At 30.4% G+C, this 19,271-nt stretch overlaps 1 protein-coding gene across 2 annotated transcripts; it reads left to right on the top strand.

Annotated features, from left to right (window-relative positions):
* The first annotated feature begins 421 nt into the window (after window positions 1–421).
* Tsp97E (Tetraspanin 97E) lies at window positions 422–16,116 on the top strand. Of its 2 annotated transcripts, XM_088243282.1 has the most exons (7): window positions 423–640; window positions 728–895; window positions 3,204–3,302; window positions 7,149–7,274; window positions 9,400–9,528; window positions 12,138–12,252; window positions 15,380–15,716. In XM_088243282.1, exons 1-6 carry the CDS (start codon window positions 581–583, stop codon window positions 12,210–12,212), a joined length of 657 nt encoding a protein of 218 aa, XP_088099408.1. In that variant the 5' UTR covers window positions 423–580; the 3' UTR covers window positions 12,213–12,252; window positions 15,380–15,716. The 2 variants fall into 2 exon arrangements, with proteins under 2 accessions (XP_088099407.1, XP_088099408.1); XM_088243281.1 differs by lacking the exon at window positions 12,138–12,252 and having other exon boundaries at window positions 422–640; window positions 15,380–16,116.
* The last annotated feature ends 3,155 nt before the right edge of the window (window positions 16,117–19,271 follow it).

The following is a 19,271-nucleotide window of genomic DNA, read 5'->3' as shown; positions in this document are numbered from 1 at the left end:
TCTTTCAGGTGAAATTATTGCTCGTCTGTGTGTCATTGATCAATGAACTATGAACGTATGAACCCTACAAGTACATAAAAAGACATGATTAAAAAGTGATAAATGTAAGAAGGTAAGTAATAAAAAAATTATAATCAGCCTCTTAGGCCTAATAAAATGGCTCCCATAAAATACATTTATGATAATACAAAATGTATCATTTTTATTTGAATTATATTTATAAAAATTCCCAAAGGGGATTAAATTATCCGAATCGCCTCCTATGAGCTTTGAAGTTGCAAGATGTGTTGGATTTCAGGATAATTGATGTACGGGACATTTGAAAGAATTATCCAACTTACCCCGATTTAAAAAAAATAAGTAAGGAATGATTTTTCATAAGAATTTTTTTCCTTTCTCATCTTCTTTTTTGTCAAGTTGCCAGTTTTGCGCATTTGTACGAACGTTAGTACGGTTTTTTGTGATCCGAAGAAGTGCCGAAGAAGTAATTTTGACAATTGACAGAATCCACAATCGTTCGTTTTTTTAGTGAATTGTATTTAGTTTTCAAAAATAAATAGTATTTTCATAAAATTTCAAAATGTGCGGTGGATTTACATGTTCTAAAAATGCGTTGACAGCACTAAACATTTTGTATATTGTGAGTATGGATCGTTAAAATTATTTCAAAGTATCCCTGATCAATATTATATTATGTTATAATCGAGATTACTTTTTATCATTAAAGGCTGTGGCGTTTGTTCTAATCGGAGTTGCCGTATACGGAAGAGCTGCTTCTATAGTCACCAATCTTCCCATTATCGGCGGTATATTAGCATGCGGAGTTTTATTAATCCTGATATCCATTTTGGGGTTAGCTGGAGCCGTCAAGCACCATCAAGTGATGCTATTCTTTGTATCCTTTTCACAAATAAAATGTTTTTATGCACTTTGATATAGGTACCTGGTCGCGGCTATTAAACTCGAAAAAATGTTACAATGGATATTATGTTACCTAGCATATGGTTTTGTTTAAATTGTAGATCCATGAAACATCGTTTTTTTATGTTTGTCAAATGATTATTAAATATTAGTAGTTTAATACCAAAGGTAATTAGATTTTCGTTCACTGGGAATACAATCCATATTATAGTGGTGTTTATTCTATGGCTGCAGTTGCGTGAACAGAGTTTTAAACTGGGCTAGGCAGTAGAAAAAAAATTATGTTTCATTAAGGTAATATATCTTACCAAACAGTTTCCTTCACTCATCACATTAATTTGAATCACTATGTTGTTGACTTGTAGTTATTGTTGAAATTACCTAAGCCACATCGAATATCCAAATAAATGCTAAATTTATATTATATATTACAAGCCAAGTATTGAATACCCGAAGTGGCCGATAACTTTGTTTACAATTTTAAAATAATAAAGTCCGTTTTTCAACTTATTTGTATGTCAAAATTACGTGCATTTCTTTTGTTAATTATTATGCTTTTGTAACATCATCGTAAAAACTGCCAGACCGCTTAAAATCCAAAATGTATGCATTGATTAAACACACATTTCCGTTACTATAACAAGTTTCACAAAACGCCATTTCATTTTTTTCATTATCAAAACAAACATGGACTCTATTCTCGAATGTAAAATATAAATAAATTTAAAGTTATTTATCTGACATTTGATATTTGACTGTCTTTTGTAAAATAATAATTAAAAAAAAACGCTAGATAGATGAAATAATAATTTAAAACGATTTCTAAAATAAGCACTGCCTAAAAACTAACCCACACACACACGCATTGATCATGTATACAACACTAATACATTTAAAAAAATAGGCTTATTTAGTTCGTGCCTCTGCCGTAGCGGCGCGCCGTACGGAACGAAATACGACTTATCTGAAATACATTTGGCGCATTTTTCAAATTTTACAAATAGTAAATTGTATATTTTATATATTATTTTTTGTTATTGTTTTAATAAAATTTTACTAGGGTAGGCACTGCTTATGTGCTTATATGAAACGTACGCCACTGTATGGCTGATCCCTCTGCCAGGAATTGATAATTGCTTAAATGATAATCGAACTTAGGCAATAAAGTTACTAAGCTAGTAGGAATTTTGTGTAGCCATTTTTGAGCTGTCCCTTGAGGTGATCTCTTAATAGTGCTCTTGAAATAAGCATGAATCAAAATTCATTATTCTATTTTGAAAAATGTAATTCGAATTGGGTTTATGCTGCAACACTCTTAGTATAATATTACCTTAAGATTTGTGTTTCAATTGCAATGCAAGAGATACTCGATACAATATAATATTTTCTAAATTTACAAACCCGTTCACTGCTAAATTGTAGTACTAAACATAGTTTAATCTCTTTTGTAAAATTAATAATTGTGTCTCAAAAATTGGCATTTGTACTTTTACCCTAAATTTTATGATTTAGTATTGCAGTGGCGCAACCAGGAACGACCCGTGCCTGTGAACTTACCCCGATTCGCTAGAAAATCCGTGTTAAGTCGGGGCACTTGCATTGCATTCATAAACATACATGCACGTACATACACACATACATACATACATATATTTTAATGAGGAAGTTCAGTGGTTTTTTATTTAAAAATCTATTTTTACATATCGTATAATCAGCGCTACGATTTTATATTTTTTGTATTTCTGAAATAACTCCGCGTTTGATGTCAGAGGTTCATTTCCGCTTATTTTCATTCAGTTCTTCCCATTGGTCCAGAAACGGCAAGCAGAGTGGAAATCTTCTAGCTCTCATATGATAGGTTGATTCATATGAACCAGTGACGTCATTCAAAGTAGTGTGTTTTTATTAAAATGTTTTTTTTTTTTCTTACATTTTGAAGAAACTTTGTCATACAATTTAATACTCTAATTTTTACCCCGCACAATAAAACATTTTTGTATCCAATTTCCCGTAGGCTGAAGTTCTGCATTACAGTTAACAATGAACAATTTTTATAAAAATATCAATAAAATTTCTTGGTTTCATTTCATTATTTTGTTTATGGACCAATGAGCGCTTTCATCCAAGTAGACATCTTCAGGACAGTGCCCCTGTAGTTTGATCAAGAAATATCTACAACAACATCAGTATTAGAGTTAACAATTCTTAATAAGGCTCGATGAAGTAATCTCTGTCGTATGGCTACGGCTATGAAATGATTTTCCTTAACACAATGTATTCAGTACATGGTCATCTTGTTCATGCTGTTTTTGATCCAATTTTCCGTGGCTTGTGCTTGTTTGGCTGTGAACCCGGAGCAGCAGAAAACATTAGCTCAGCAGGTATGTTTTAAAAATATTTATGATAATTTTTTTTGATAACCAACTGAATATTTTTTAGAAAATAGGTATATTTTAACCTGTGGTATGGGAGATAATTTGTTTAAAAAAATAATAAGAACCAAGGTCCATTTTAAAAATCAAATATGTTTGATATATTGTAAAAATATCAATATTTATCAAATCAATGAAATCACCTGAATTTCAGTACTTTCCTAAAAGGTTTTAAACCGGTTTACTGGCTGAAGAATGCTTGTTTTTCTGCATCTAATTTGTTGTGATCGTAGAACAACGACGGATGTGGGAAAAAGTGACATTTACTTTTTTAATTATTTGATTTTGAAAAGCTTTTATAAAGGCTTTATATTCCAGTTAAAAAATATATATATATGTAAAACTAACCTAAGCATCAAAGGGTATACTTTTGTACCTCTCAAGTTATGACATAGTACCCAAAAAAAAATGCTTTTGTGTTAAGTTGAAGAATTTCACTTGCATCATTGTTTTACGATCATGACGAATTTATTGATCCTTCAAGGTTAATATAAAATATTTATTACTTAGGTGTTTTTCCCCCCAATACTTATTTAATAGTTCTTGGACTGGCACCTGAGTCGTATGACTGATAATCTTTCATTTGTGTAGCAAAATAATCACAATATTCTGCAATTTGTTTATCAATGCAGTGCCCTGTACATCATTAGATGCATAAAGATAAAAATAACTAAATATGAGTTAGACTTTCTATAAATAACAGATTGAATCAAATAATATAGACCTAAAACTAAGAATACTCCTAATCAAGACCCATGTATCGAGTACCTTGATGTATGGCTGCGAGACATGGTGCCTATCCGAAAGAGATAAACGGAGACTAGAGGCTTTTGAGATGTGGTCCTATAGAAGACTACTAGGAATTTCCTGGAGAGACCACATTACAAATGAGGAGGTTCTCCAAAGAATCGAAAGTGGAAGGACCTTGTCCGAAAGGCGAGCGAGATGGATCGGCCATGTAATACGTCAAGAAGGCCTCCTGCATGTCATAATGGAGGGGATGACCGAGGGGACAAATTCTAGGGGACGCCCATGCCGAGAGTACCTGGAGGACCTATTAGAGGACGTGCGCTGCTCATCATATGTTGACTTTAAAAGAGCCGCACAAGACAGGGAGGAATGGAGGAGAAGAATGAATGTAATTGCTGCCAGCCAATCCCAGGATTGAGACCAGACAAGAAGAAGAAGTAACAGAATATTTAGGATAAATTGTATGTGTATTTGTTATTGCAATGATAGATTTATAATTGAAATATTCTGTGCGTAGCCAGAATTTATTTAATGTAAAATTTAGGAGGTTACATGACTACTTAAATAATTTTCACAGAGTTAATTATCATACAAAAATGATTTGAAACCCGTGCTTGATGTAAATGGAAAATAACTTATTTATTTTAATATAGATAATGAAATGTTATCTTCTTTATGTACTCATGTTGAGATTTTTTGTATATTTGACTTTATGTGAGTGTCGTATTTATAAAGATACATAATACTATATTATCAGTCAAGCAAACAGGGATGTCACTTAATTATTAGACTTAATATTTTTTATCATTGCAAAATAAAAAAAACCCGTTTAAAGTGCTTAATAGATAATTTATTATGCTTATATCATGCATTTACAAATATTGATGATATACATAAAATAGTAGCGGCAGTTATTCACACAACAATTACCGACCATTACTCTTGCATATTTAAATACACATACAACAAATCAAACATTACTACTCCCAAACAAGATAATTTATGCATTCTAAAAATAAAAATGTTAATGGAAACATTAAAAAATAAATTAGCAGATAAAAACTGTGCAGATTTATACCTAAGTGATAGTGCTAATGAGTGTTGCCAAATGTTTGAAATGACATTATCTAAACTCATCAATGAATCGTCTTCTAACTTAACATAAAATAAAAAAATGTAGGTATAAGCCTATCAAACCGTAGATTAATCACGGTCTAATAGTATCTGTAAGACACAAGGAAATGCTTTATAAATTAACTTCTTGAAAACCGAAAGATGAAAATTTGCGCAAACATTTCAAAAAATATAAAAAGAAACTATCTTTTAAAATAATACATACAAAAGAAAACTATTATAAACAAAAGCTAGAAATATCTGAAAATAATAGCAAGAATGTGTGGAATACCATTTACGAAATAATAGATGAAGCGACAAGTATGTGTACCTGTTACCTGCTGCCAGCTGACTTCTGTCGGGCAGTAACATTGACGCAGTGTGATGATTCTAAGTTACATTTGAATGAACACCCGCAAAAAGTTGCAAATATATTTAATAAATACTTTTCAAACGCTTGAAGAAACCTTGCACAAGATATTTCATCAAAATCAAATATATCAGATACAAATTCGAACACTAATACTGAACACGGTAACACCGATAGTGCCGAGAATATGGAAGTCTAGGCATTTACAGGGCGTATGACCTGCCATCGGCTGGCTTAAGTGTCAACTTTTACACTTTAATGACTCTAGGGAGAAAGTCCAGCTTGTTTACAAACATTTGGGCATACTCAAAACATTGTTGATTTTTCTAATTCTTTATCTTACTGTAACAATGGCTTCCCAAAATTTTATCTTGAAGGTGATGATAATATTGACGGAGGTATTAAACTTCTTTTCAAAAATTTCGACTTATGTATATAATGTTTGGCCATTTTCAACGAGTTGTAAATAACTCATTATAAAAAAATGGTAATCCAGTTGGGGTAGAGTGTATTTTGAAACATTTAGCCGTGAGTTCACGACACTAGCCATAGGAGAATGATTAAATGAGAAAAAATAAAATAATGCCATCTCATTTCATTTAATATAATTTAGTTTTACTCCTTTATTTGTTTACTCACCCAAAACTGTTGACATGTATTTCATTTTAATTATTTATATTTATTTCAGTTGTAATAAAGTATTTTTTAGACATAAGAGTGCTGCTCACAGTATTTATGATTTCATTTATTACAGAAAATGCATTTACCTTGAACATTATGTGATAAGTTAATTCCATGTCATCACGAAACATTTGGCAGTAACTTTAAGATTTCCCCAGAATATTATTTAAATTCAAAAATAAAAAAATCTATCAGGCGATACTTGAGCAAAAGAAAGAAATAGTTAAGACATGATTTTTTGTAAATAAAACAACCATTTTATAATATAAACTGTTTTTTTTTTTTGTTAAAACCACTAAAATATTTCTTTGTCTATTGCAGTTTCAGTGTTTAATATAATACCTTAATTATTGTATTACTTATTTTTTTCTTTTTATAGATTTTGTGTTATTTCTTACAGAATCAAATTACATATAGTATCGTATCTAATCACTAGACGAATTGAAATGTCATTGTAACTGTACAATATTTTGGTTTTTAACCAAAATTTTTCTGTTCTATAATTTCATTCCTAATTTTGAAATGGTTTCTTATCGTAATTCATGTTTTCTGGTTATTTAACTAACATAGAGATTCCAATTAATATAATATCATGAATAATTAAAAGCCACAAAGGGTCAAAAATGATATTCTGGTGTTTTCTTTTCGGACTTCAAATAATCTATATGTGTGTAAAACTTGTATATTTGTACTGTTTTTTTATTTTCATTATTTCAATTTATTTTTTTATCAAAAAAAACTTTTCTACAATTCGCTATCGAAGTAAAAACTACTTCTCTTCTTCGGATAAAAATAAGTTTTGGGATTTACGAGTTTTACAAGTTAGGGTGACGATATTATTTATAAGGACACATGGAATAAGCGTTTTTATTATATTACAGGGTTGGGTGACGGTTGACGATAAAATAAAATCCAAAGTGCAAATTGCATTCAGCTGCTGTGGCTTCCTCGACAGAGGCAACACAACTGAGCCTTCCATGGGACACCCCTCTTGTATCGCTGTTGATGTAAGTATTTGCATAAATTTAAAAAAAGAGATGATGATTGCTGCCCTTGTGATGGGCCAATCTCTCAGGACGTCCTCCATATAATAAGCCATGGGTCGGCAACCTTTTGTTGTAAGAGGGTCAAATATTTTACATAGGCATTAGTGCGGGCCGTATTTGCGTCAGATTACAGCATTCGAGTTTTCAAACAAATGCAAAGTATACGTTTTTACAATTTATTGTCGTTAATTTTTGAGATTTCGGTCGCTTTACTTCACTTGCAAGTTTTTTTTTATATAAGCTTCTATTTTTGAAAGAGCGTTGTGTCTAAATGTGAATCTGATAACCGAAAACTTTGTTTATTTGTTTTTTCGGTAAATCAGAATTCAAAAAGTTTTGTCACATATATATTAACTACCAAACCTAGTAATGATTTGCTGAGTAAACCTTTAAAACTCCTTGTAGTTTTCAGAAGGCAAAATACCATAGAAATTTAACATCCTTAAGCCATTTTAAGTGTCGTATCACTTTTCAGATCTATCACGTTGATTTGCAAATTGCTTGGTACATTATCGATAGCAAAGCAATAAATAATCGGAACAAGAGGAAAAAAAAGTATTTGCACCACTATCATAGATAAAACCTTGGAACTAAATATTTCAGGTTATAAAATCTTTCTTTGTTTTGTGTGGTAGTAATGAAAATTTATCTTAATTTAAACTAGAAAAAAACATTTCTTCTTACATCGAATCTTGCATAATGAATTCAAATAAAATCTATTCATTGATAATCTGCTGCGAGATATTGCAAAAATTTGTTTATTTTTAATCATAATATCGCAATGTGATCAGGTAACTTCAGAACTCCTTGTAGTTCAAACTTCAAAATCAGAATTTTCGAGTTAACCACTAAAACACTTATTTATATCCTCCTACAGGAATGTTACAAATAGACAAGTAGTGCATTAGTGATTAACTCAAAAATTCTGATTTTGAAGTTACCTAGTTTTAGTAATTACCTCACGATATGGTTCACATTGTTATTTATGTTATATATATTTTTTATATATATGCCTCCACTTTCCATTATGTTGTATCCCAACTCAACACAGGAGACTTTTTGTCTCATGGAGTTTGGGATACTTTGTATAATTTTGTGAAATTTTATCTAATTTTAAATATGTACTGTTAAATGAACAAATAAATCAATGGAGACACCGTAAAGCAAAACAAATGCCATATTAAAATTTCTATTCCATAAATGGATTTCTCAAAGGACTAGTAAGGAACCTGAGGAATGTCAGAGTACCTACCAATTTTTAACTATGAAATGTCAACCAAAAATTGTGCGCCTTATGGCCCAATGCGTCTTATCGTCCAGAACATTTTTTTTCCTAGAAATTGAGAGAAAAATGTAGAGGTGTGTCTTATGGTCCGATGCGTCGTATCTTCTGCAAAATACTTTATATGTAAATGCATTGAATTTTTTCAAAAGAAGATTCTATTTCTTTTTTTTTTTTATTTATCACAACTTAAGGACCATTGTTATTCATGTAAATCAATGTAATCGATATGAATAAAATAATACAGACAAGTGGTTTGGCTCCATTCATATTTTGTTATGTATGTAATTTTGAAAAAAAAAAAAAGAAAATGAGTTATTTTGCAGTATGTTATTAGTTTTGCATCGGGCGGATAAAGAATATGTCTGTACAAAAAATGAAATCAGAATCCTAGACGGGTATTTTAGCTCGACTCTAAGGTAAAATTTCTGAAAAAGAAAATGAAGTTATAGTCCGTCTCGTAGCGTAATGGTTGGCGCGTTTGCTTACCAAGCTTGACGTTCTGGGTTTGATTCCTAGCATGGTGGACGTTAATTATTGACTTTAAAGATGACTTTTACATTGCAATATTTCGTTTTTTTTGGACTGGCACCTGCATTGTACCAAAAGTGTGCAGCGTAAGACTGATCACCTTACCTTCGATGCAACAAAAATGACCCAGATACGCTGCAATTGGAGTGCCAATATAGATCCCTATGCATTACTGGGTGTAGATAGAGAAACGGTGAAATCTTACAACGCAAAATTAAATTCTAAAAAAGTATGTATCAGTAAACTTTAAATTTATTAAATATTGCATTTCAGTCGGTATGTTGTCATGGGGATATTCAAGAAAGTTGCCAATGTTCTCCTTGTATGGAGAAATTACAGGCGAAAATCAGCTACGCCTTCAAACTGTGCGGAGGAATTGGTCTGTTTTTCAGCTTTACCGAGGTACATGTTATAAACATTTTAACTAATATTTAAATCTACTCAAATTTAGTAATGGTGGGCATTGGTAATTTGATTTCTCCTTCAATTATTGTAATTTGAACCCTCATACATCTAAAATGAATGTACAAGTAACCCCTGATGATTGCGGGGGATACGTTCTGGACATGGCCGCGATAAGCTAAATTTCGCGATCAACGGGGGATTTTTCACGGAACTCTTATCAGATATTTTTCAGCTGATTCTATGTCTGCACTAGCCGATTTGTCAATCAGTTTAAGGGAACGCAAGTTTGATAATTATTTAAACCAATCAAACCAACCATTGCTTGCTTTAAAAACAATTTCTCCTTGCCTTTTTTCAATCGATTGCACTATAGACTCAGGCAATTTGAAATCCCTACCTACAACTGCAATTTTACCACCATTTTCTATCATTTTGATTATTTTACTTTCTTTTCACTAATTAATCCACACTCGCCAGGGTCCCGATCAATGGGGGTTGCCTGTATTTACTAACAAGGTTTATTTTCAAATGGGTTTTCGGTTTTTGTTTACTTTTATTCATTATGATATTTAATATGGGAATTGGTCTGTGTCATGTGAAGCATTATCTTTTTTATTTCTTCCAAATTTTGACAAAATGAAAGTTCAATTGGTGCTTAAATATTTCATTTTGTTTTATTCCATATTTAATCTGTACGTGTATCTTTTAATTGTTAAAAATGCCCTTTCAGCTTTGATGTAAGCACACATTTGTAAATTACTTAAAGAACATACATATAAAATGTCATTTAAAAAATCAAAGTACCCTAGAACCTTGTTTTACACGGTTTCAAAATAACACGATCCAAAAATATTTTTAATACCAATTTTACAATGCCTAATCCATACTGTGTAATGTAAACTCGAAAGTGTGTTTGTTTGCATTTCTTTCACTGTGCAACGGAGCAACCGATTGATGTGATTTTTTGCATAGTGATATCCGGAGAGTTGACAAGTGTCACAAGCTACTTTTCATTCGGAAAAAAATATCACTCTCTCAAGAAAATTCTTAGTGGAAAAATGAATTCATAGTGGAAAAATAATTCATATACAACAAAATAACGATGCTACGTCGCCATAGAGTAACGGATTGTCGTATTTTTTTGCATAACGATAGTTGGAGGACCAGCAATCGACGCAGGCTACTTTTTCAGAAAAATTATCAATAAATGACAACTCTAATAAATTAATTAACTAAATTCCCCGTAATACCACGCGAGCTAAGCTGCAGGTAAAAGCTAGTAGGAATAAAATTAATTAAAAAATAAAGAACATCTGTACATTATAAACAGTGAAATAAATAAACTACACTATTAGTTATTGGAATGCCCTACATCGCTCTTTTACTTACTTGGCGTATAATATATGATAGTTAAAGCGAATAATCTAAGTTATGATTTTTTATGTCGAGTCATCAAAATAAAAATAAGGTACAGTAAAACCTCGTTTTTACGTTCCTCAATTTTACGTTTTCCGCTTTTTACGCCGAAATGTTTAGGTCCCATTTTTTCCATACATTTTCATTAAAATATTCTCCTCAATAAACGTTTTTTACATTTTTCATAACCCCGGTTTTATATTGAAATTTTTTCAAAACTCATTCGATCTGTCAAAAGACAACAAGCTGCGCGCCGCCGCGTAAATGGAGAATATAATCGAGGTAAATAAAAAATTGTGCAAATTGTCTCAAACTAAATTCAAAGTAGGTGCAGTGTAATTTTGTAAGTGTCTAATTTTGACATTTAACTAAATTCTGACATGCAGTTGACGCATGTTTAGGAATAATAAAGTCTGTATAAAAAAAAAATGTCTTTCTTTTTATTAAACTTTTAGACAAAGTACTTGATTTATTGCTATATAGAAAGTGGAAGTTCATTGCTACAGGATATTGGTCATGAAAAATGTTTTAATCCACGCGGTAAAAATTTGAGCATTTGCATGACGAAGTTTCTCAAAAATGTATGAAGAATTATTAAAATGAACTAATTTGAAACGTCACAGGTTCATGTGAACAAACAATAACCGATCAAGCGTACCGTTGTTATGTGTTGGGATAGATTTCCGATTTATGGGTAGCCATGGTTTTCAATGTTTAGTGTGTTTTGGCAGGTGCGGGGTTTTCCTTTTAAATGTCAAGAAAACTCACCGACTCAAACTCGTGTCGTTACAGACGGTGTAATTTAAACATTACAAAACTTAAAAAGTCATAGCAATGAATATGATACATAAAAATAAAAAATAAGATATAACCACTGAACTTCTTTATTACTACCAGCCAACCAAAATAACAATAAACATAAATAAAAAAATTACCTGTGTCGAGATGATAGTCTAACATAAATATTGAAAGTGTACAATACCTAGTATTTTATTGTGACAACTGATTTTATTTACATACAACATAAACATATATCTGTTTTTATTGTTATTCTGAATAATTATTAATTGGTGAAATGTTTATTTTTCTGTTTTCCTATAAGTTTGCATTATTACAGTTTATAGATAAATGTTAACAATAATCTAACACTGGTATTGATTAATACGCATGTATAACATTGTCATTTGCAGTTTGTGGGAGTTTGGTTGACAGTTCGCTATCGCAATCAGAAGGATCCAAGAGCTAACCCAAGCGCTTTTTTGTAATTTCCTAACTCTTCCCTACGCACATTTCATGACAAATAAGGTGCAAATTGGTATTTTTCTCTACATATCCATGTTTAGTTATGTTACATGTATTGCACGATATATCCACTATTTTTTTCTGCTTACTTGTGCTTGTTTTTCATTGGATTATCCTCTGTATATTTTTGTATCTTTTATCTCATTTTCCACTTGGTACATATTTTTTGCATGCTTTAATTGTGGGTAATTTGTGGCTACTTGTATAAAATTTCTGTGTCAGGGCGGATTTAGAATACTGTTCTGTGCGTCAAATAGAACCTCAATCCTGGACGAGTACGTAGTGAAGTAGTTGGCGTGTTTGCCTACCATGCTTCTGGTCCCGGGTTCGATTCCTGGAAAGGTGGACATGAAATATTGATTGAAATGGTGACTCTACACTGCGATATTTTATGTTCCTGGACCAACCCATGGAGCGTAAGGCTGATCGCCATAACTTCATGTAACAGATGATCGATACATGCTGCATTTAATGTACCAATGCAGTGCCCTATGCACCATCAGGTGTGGACAGATCTATGATATGATGATGATGATTTAAAATTTCACAATTACTGAATTCCTATTATCATCAGAATAATATACATCCGCATTATATAAATGTAAGAAATTCACATAACTACATTATGTGTTTTTGTACTGATCCTGTCACATGATTCATATTTTTAAACCTATACAATATATATAATTTTTATATGAGATCCTTTAACAACAATAAAAAAAACTATCGAAATTTTTAATCTTACAGTTGGTCCATTTCACATAATAAATTTTATTTATATAAATACAAAATACCTTCAGCTGGCACTGCATGTCGATTGTAATATGATTTTATGCTTTGTAGTAAATACATTGAGTTGATTTTGCAAAAAATTACTAAGTTAATAATGTTCCTTCTAGAAATAGAGTATACATAATTAATTATTTATGCTGTTGCTTTAAGCCAGTGGTTCTTAACCTTTTCAAAGTCACCGCGCACTATGATCGTTCGAAAAGTATGCGGACATAACTATTATTCTAAAATAAACAGGTTACAAAATTAGCAAAAATATTTATACCTACATTATATGGAAAATCTGTAACTAAAATTATCCTTAAAAAAATGGAAATTATTTGATGTGAAAATCAATTGATGTGATACGCTTGTTGGATTTTGTAGATTCCAGAAATTTTAGATCAAATATTCAATATAGCTACACGTAATTCTTTGTCTATATTCAAAAGTCTCTCGATTTTTGGTTTATATAAACAGTCAAACTTGGTTACAACGATTACGGAAATAGCGAGATCTGGGATATGATGAGGAAACATTAGTTGACATTTTAGTTTGTGGTTTTCTCCATACATTTATTCACTTTTACAACGAGCTTCTTCTCGGACATCCCGAACAAAAATATTGCCAACAGTTGAGAAAAAACTCTTGAATTTTTTAAAAACATCCTTTTCGAAATATGAACCTAAGTTATAAAATCCAAATGGGGGACTAACGTATTATCGATACCGCTGTGCGTTGGTATCCGTTTACGTTCATGAGACTATGTAAGTGTCTAAGTACCTAATTGGTGTTTTCGCTGACAGCATTGACAAAGTATCTGTGATACATATGGTTGAAATTACGTGTAAAAAATCCAAGCTATGTGAACTTAGTAAGCACAGACTCGGCACTTTATTACAATTTACAACTTCTTTTGTAGTTCTTGTTTAGGGAGTTTCTATAATGTTTTTTATTTATGTTCTATGGTCAATGCATAATGAACATTACAAGTGAGTGATGTCAGATAAGTTAAAACCAAACCCTTGAATTGTAAACATGACTGCTAACAGAAGTGTTTCAATTTGCGAAAAAGTATCAATTATTTGTAAAATACGAGTAGAACGTGGCGCAAAATATGTTTAAATGTAAAAAATGTTTTCTCTATCCATATCTCATTGTCAACATTGTGAACAAATATGAATGTTTATTTATGTGAATTTGAAATTTCGAAACTGGTATTTTTGTAAGCATTTCTTATAATTTTCAATGGTGACAATATGCAATGGCAATTGGATTTAAATAACCTTTTTCTGGTATAACAAGTAACGCTTATAACAAGAAAATTCAGTCGGTCCCGTCTTCCTCGTAATAACCAAGTTCGACTGTACATATATTAGTTACTCCTGAGAAATCGAGCTCACACAAATATGATGTGCCCGGATGGTTCGGCAAGTGGGGTCTATGAGGCCAATGGAAGACAGGTGCGATTGGTCAGCAAAATCGAAATCACAAGATCTTTGGTCGGCTTAAATAATATCATCAACGACTTTTCGGTTTTCACTATTTTGTGGATTTTTCTGCTGTCATAATTTTTTTCGCAGTGCACTTGCAACAAGTTCACGGTGCACCATTGCTTCGCGGAGCACCGGTTGAGAACCACTGCTTTAAGTTGTAATGCTGTCTTTCAATAGTTCATATTGTCAACATTTAGGACAGAATTACACCGTCCTTCATGTTGGCAGATATACACCAGCAAACCTTTCTTCTCTTTTTTGATTAAAAAAAATATATGTTCACAGTAAATTGTAAGTGATGCGAGGATGTGTACACTTATAAATATAGTAAAAATGTGAATGAATATGCTTTGTTTTTAAGAATTACTTTCATAATACATGTATAAAAGATATTGCTCAGTGAAGATATACCTCGGAGAATAAGTATTAGTTTAGAGTATGGGCCAGTGTATTGTAAAAAAAAAAAAAAAATGTGTGTTTTGTGCCTTTGTTGTTGGATTATTGAAATGCAAGTATCTGAATAAAAAATGGAAGCTGAAATACTATCCACATCATGACAACTAGAGTATGTTAATACTCGCACACATATAACTGCTCAGTGCTCAAGAATGTCAGTCTCTGAATGGTGGTGAAAATCCCAGGCAATTAAGTGAATACTTGTTTTTATTTAGTAGTTATGTAATCGTTAACTAGTAATTTGTTCCTCATTGATCGTTTAGCCATTTTATTCTCAATATCCTACGATAGACACCCATGTGTGTATAACTTTTTGAATTGTATAAGCTATATTGTCATTTAGCTAGGACATAATATGTTATTTTATATTTGCAAAAGAATTCATGAAATATTTTTGTAACTTGCAGCTTTTAGCGGTGTGGTTGGCAAGGAAATATAGGAACCAACCTGATCCAGATTACAAACCTCCGCATCCCATTTTTTCTCGAAGTTATGATTATTGAATAATACATATTTGGTTTTTGTCATCTGTGCTCAATTATCTTTTAACTAAAAAAATTTAGTTTTCTCTGTCACACATAAAAAAAACATAAAATAAAAGCATACGGCAAAAACAGGCTCATTGCATTTGTTGGATTTTTTAAATACTTTGATGACTATTGCTTTCCAAGTACTTTAAGATGGTACTTTTAAAACTATCATAATCAGGCCCCTTGCTTCTTAAATTGTAGAAAGAAAAAAAAATATCGCAATTAAAACGGGCTCATTGTATGAGAAATCACAAAAAGGGCACATTGCATCATATACTTGACAACAACGAGCTGATTACAAAAGTTTTTATTCTTGTTTTTGCTCTCTTATAAAAATGATTCTTTGTCAATAAGCCCGTTTTTGCCGCATGCCCTCTAATTTCAAAATGATGTTCTGAAATTGAGTTGTACCATTTTATGCTCGAGACATAACATTATAAATATTTAATTCATTAAAAGGACCCAGTTGATTCTTCATAGACTAAATTTTTTCAGAATTATGGTAAGGTTTTAAATTATGGAGTAATTAAACCATTGCTAAAAAAAATGGTGACTTAAATTAAGTTCTTCTGACGATTTTTCAACTTGTTAATTTTTCCTATCTTACACTAAAATATTCTCATTCTTTCTTTAAATTCAAACATGATTTATTTCTTGCTTTGATTTTTTTTTCTCCAAATTATTGTACCTAACACTATATTAGTTGCAAGATTTGTTTCCTCGTTGAAATATTATTTTATTTCCTTTATTTTTTTTTTTTATCAATGTTTATATTTAATCGATTGTTATATAATTTTATTTTCGGTTAATTAAAAAATAATTTAAGTGGTGGTTACACTTTTATAGTTTTTAACAACAGTCATACAAAACGTGATTATGGTTTATTTTATTTTATGTATTAGAATTAAAAGAATCCTTTTTGTGTGTTTAAAATATTAATTCAAAATAGATTCTTTTATCATAATCAGAGGATAAAAAAACTGCATAAATATTGTTAATTATAATTTTTTTAAATAAACATTTCTCCCATTGATTGGTTGAATTCTGTTTTCACAATGACTTTCAAAAGTTTATAGATTAGATAAAATATAACGATATTTAACCCTCAAAATATTGATTATAAAGGCCCAAACTTCAGTTTTTCTTCTAAATTTATACAATGTGCGTAGTGCTATAATTTTTCTTAAGTTGGATTAAGCAGATCACACTTGGATTAAGCAGATCTGAAACTTGCCAAGTTGAAATAATACTAAATGAAAATATTAATATAATATAGTAGATCTCATCTACTACACTTTTGAGGTTATACAATAATACAGTTTTTAAAATGCAAATTCAATATCACAATTTAAATAGGAAATATTCTCCCAATAAGCACCATTGTTTGTCATAAAGCAAATATGATTTTAAGTCCAAGTGTAATAATTTTCCATTTTTTCTGTTTCTAGTCAGTTTAATTAGAAATTTAATTTAGTTATCACTTTTATTATCTTGTGAAATATCACAAAAATTTATGGATTTGAAACATAGATTCCATGGTAAATCAGATTTATTACATCTTCTAAAATTATATTTCTTTTCTCATTGTTGTTTCTATCTTAGGTATAAGTTATTATTGAATGTTCAAAATATGTATGTATACCTAACACACTGCAGGTTCTGTTTAAATATTGGATATTATATTACAACTATTCAAAGCATCACTATTACCAAATAATTTAATTATGGTATGAGAAATGTTTCTCTGTTCAAAAATTCAAATCAAAAATACTGTTTTTACTAAAAATCATAATGTTAGCATATCATGGATTAAAAAATGCAAATCTAGATTTAAAAAATGATCTGTTCTAAAATTGTATCACTGTGAGTTCTAATATTGCTTCCATTAGTATTTCTATAAACTAATTATTGTGGAAACACATGAGAGGTCTTAATCGATAAATTCAAATTATGACACCTATCTGAGCTAGTTCCGCGATAATTTTACAGTGTATTAATAATTTATTATGCTTGAAGATTTATATCTGATGTGAATGCATTCTGGATTTCTTTCTTGCCAGATTATAAAATGGTAACTGTTAATTTAGTTCATAACGCATCTCAATATTGATAAATATGATTAGTTATACAATACGTAATACTTATACTAAATATATAGTGCAGGTATAGAATGTTATCTATTCAGTTCAAATTTATGCATTTTGATTTCAGTCATTCTACTAAATAAACTTAATTAGAAGTATGGCGTATATGATGTACTGTAGTGTGTAGTATGTATTCTAGATGAAAAGATTTACTTAGAATATATTTTCTCATTTGACTAAAGATTCTTGTGATCGGTGATAAACTTTTAACCTTTGATAACATCTGCGTATACTTCAATACATATTTTAAGATGGATTTTTTAGCTTATGGAGAAGAAGTATTAGTGGAAAACTGACCTAATGTAGTAAAATTAATAAATATAGAGGAAATCGTTTAGGGCAAAATAAAACCAGAAAATTTAATTGCACCAAATATAAGAATGAAAAAAATATTGTTAATTTCGGTATCTTGGTGTGCGGGGTATTAGGGGATTTCGGTGATTTACCACGGACACAACTTTATTCTCATCCGTTGATACGCAGTTTTCAGAAATGCTATTTTTAAAAACATAAATGTACATTTTATTTCTTTTAACCATTTATGTGCCACGAGTGAAATATCTCACGCATGGCGCTACTTGACATGATCAAATATCATTTAGAATATTTTTTGCCGTTTTAACACATTAACTTAAATGAACAGAGAGAATGTTCTGCTTTTTTGCATTGGCATTTTCAATAAATGTAATCTTTTTCTCAAAAGCATTCCAAAACCTGTTGATTTTGGCTGGCACTTAATAATACAGACTTTTTGATAAAACTTTATAATAACAGGCATATAAAAGAAAAAAAAATGTATAAACGTATAAAATAATAATGTATTATGTTTGTTTAAGGTGAAGCTAAATGCATTAAATATTTTTTAAACGTGCATCAGATCGGAAACTGATAAATTATAATGAAATCATGCTTAGAACTTTATATTATTATGTTCAATCAAATCATTGTTTGAATTTAGTTATAAATTTTGCAATTTTAATCCTCATTTACTTTAAATGATCATGTTTTGAAGTGTTTATAAATTATTGTTCGCCTGTATAATTTATTTTGTTTAAGAATAATGTTTCTTACCTTTATGGTCATTAAACGGTTTCCTATAAGATATCAGTACATGTTAACAAAATTGTATATCTTTAATTATTATCACATAATGGTACTAAATTAGTCTGCATTGTTACGATTCATATTATGTACTATGTAACAGAATTCTGTTACAATAATGGTACATGAATTAAGACAATAGATTTGTAAGATAATATAATATAATATTTAATAATAGTATGCAACTATGATAATTTTGGGCATTTAATGTGTATTTTTCACATTCATATAAGATTATTGTACCTACATATCTTCCTTTTTCATTACATATTTATTTTTTGCTGTAATGGTGATATAATTTACTTGTGTCTTACTAGTAATTTATATATGTACTGAAATCCATTACCTGACATTATGTGTATGAAAACCCCTTGCATTTGATTGACAGCCAGTCATTATGGTTAGTACCAAACAAAGCTTAACGCAATTTTATTAATGGATTAGTTTAAATGCTTATTTTTTTCCACTATTGAAAAATGTTTATGAATGAGTCCATTTGCATCCATTTTTCGATGTATTTTTAA

This window comes from Micrasema longulum, unplaced genomic scaffold, assembly GCF_059751315.1.
Source record: "Micrasema longulum isolate JH-2025_06_02 unplaced genomic scaffold, ASM5975131v1 h1tg000198l, whole genome shotgun sequence".
Lineage (NCBI taxonomy): Eukaryota > Metazoa > Arthropoda > Insecta > Trichoptera > Brachycentridae > Micrasema > Micrasema longulum.
Note: the sequence above shows the minus strand (reverse complement) of the source record. Positions and strands in the feature narration are given on the sequence as shown.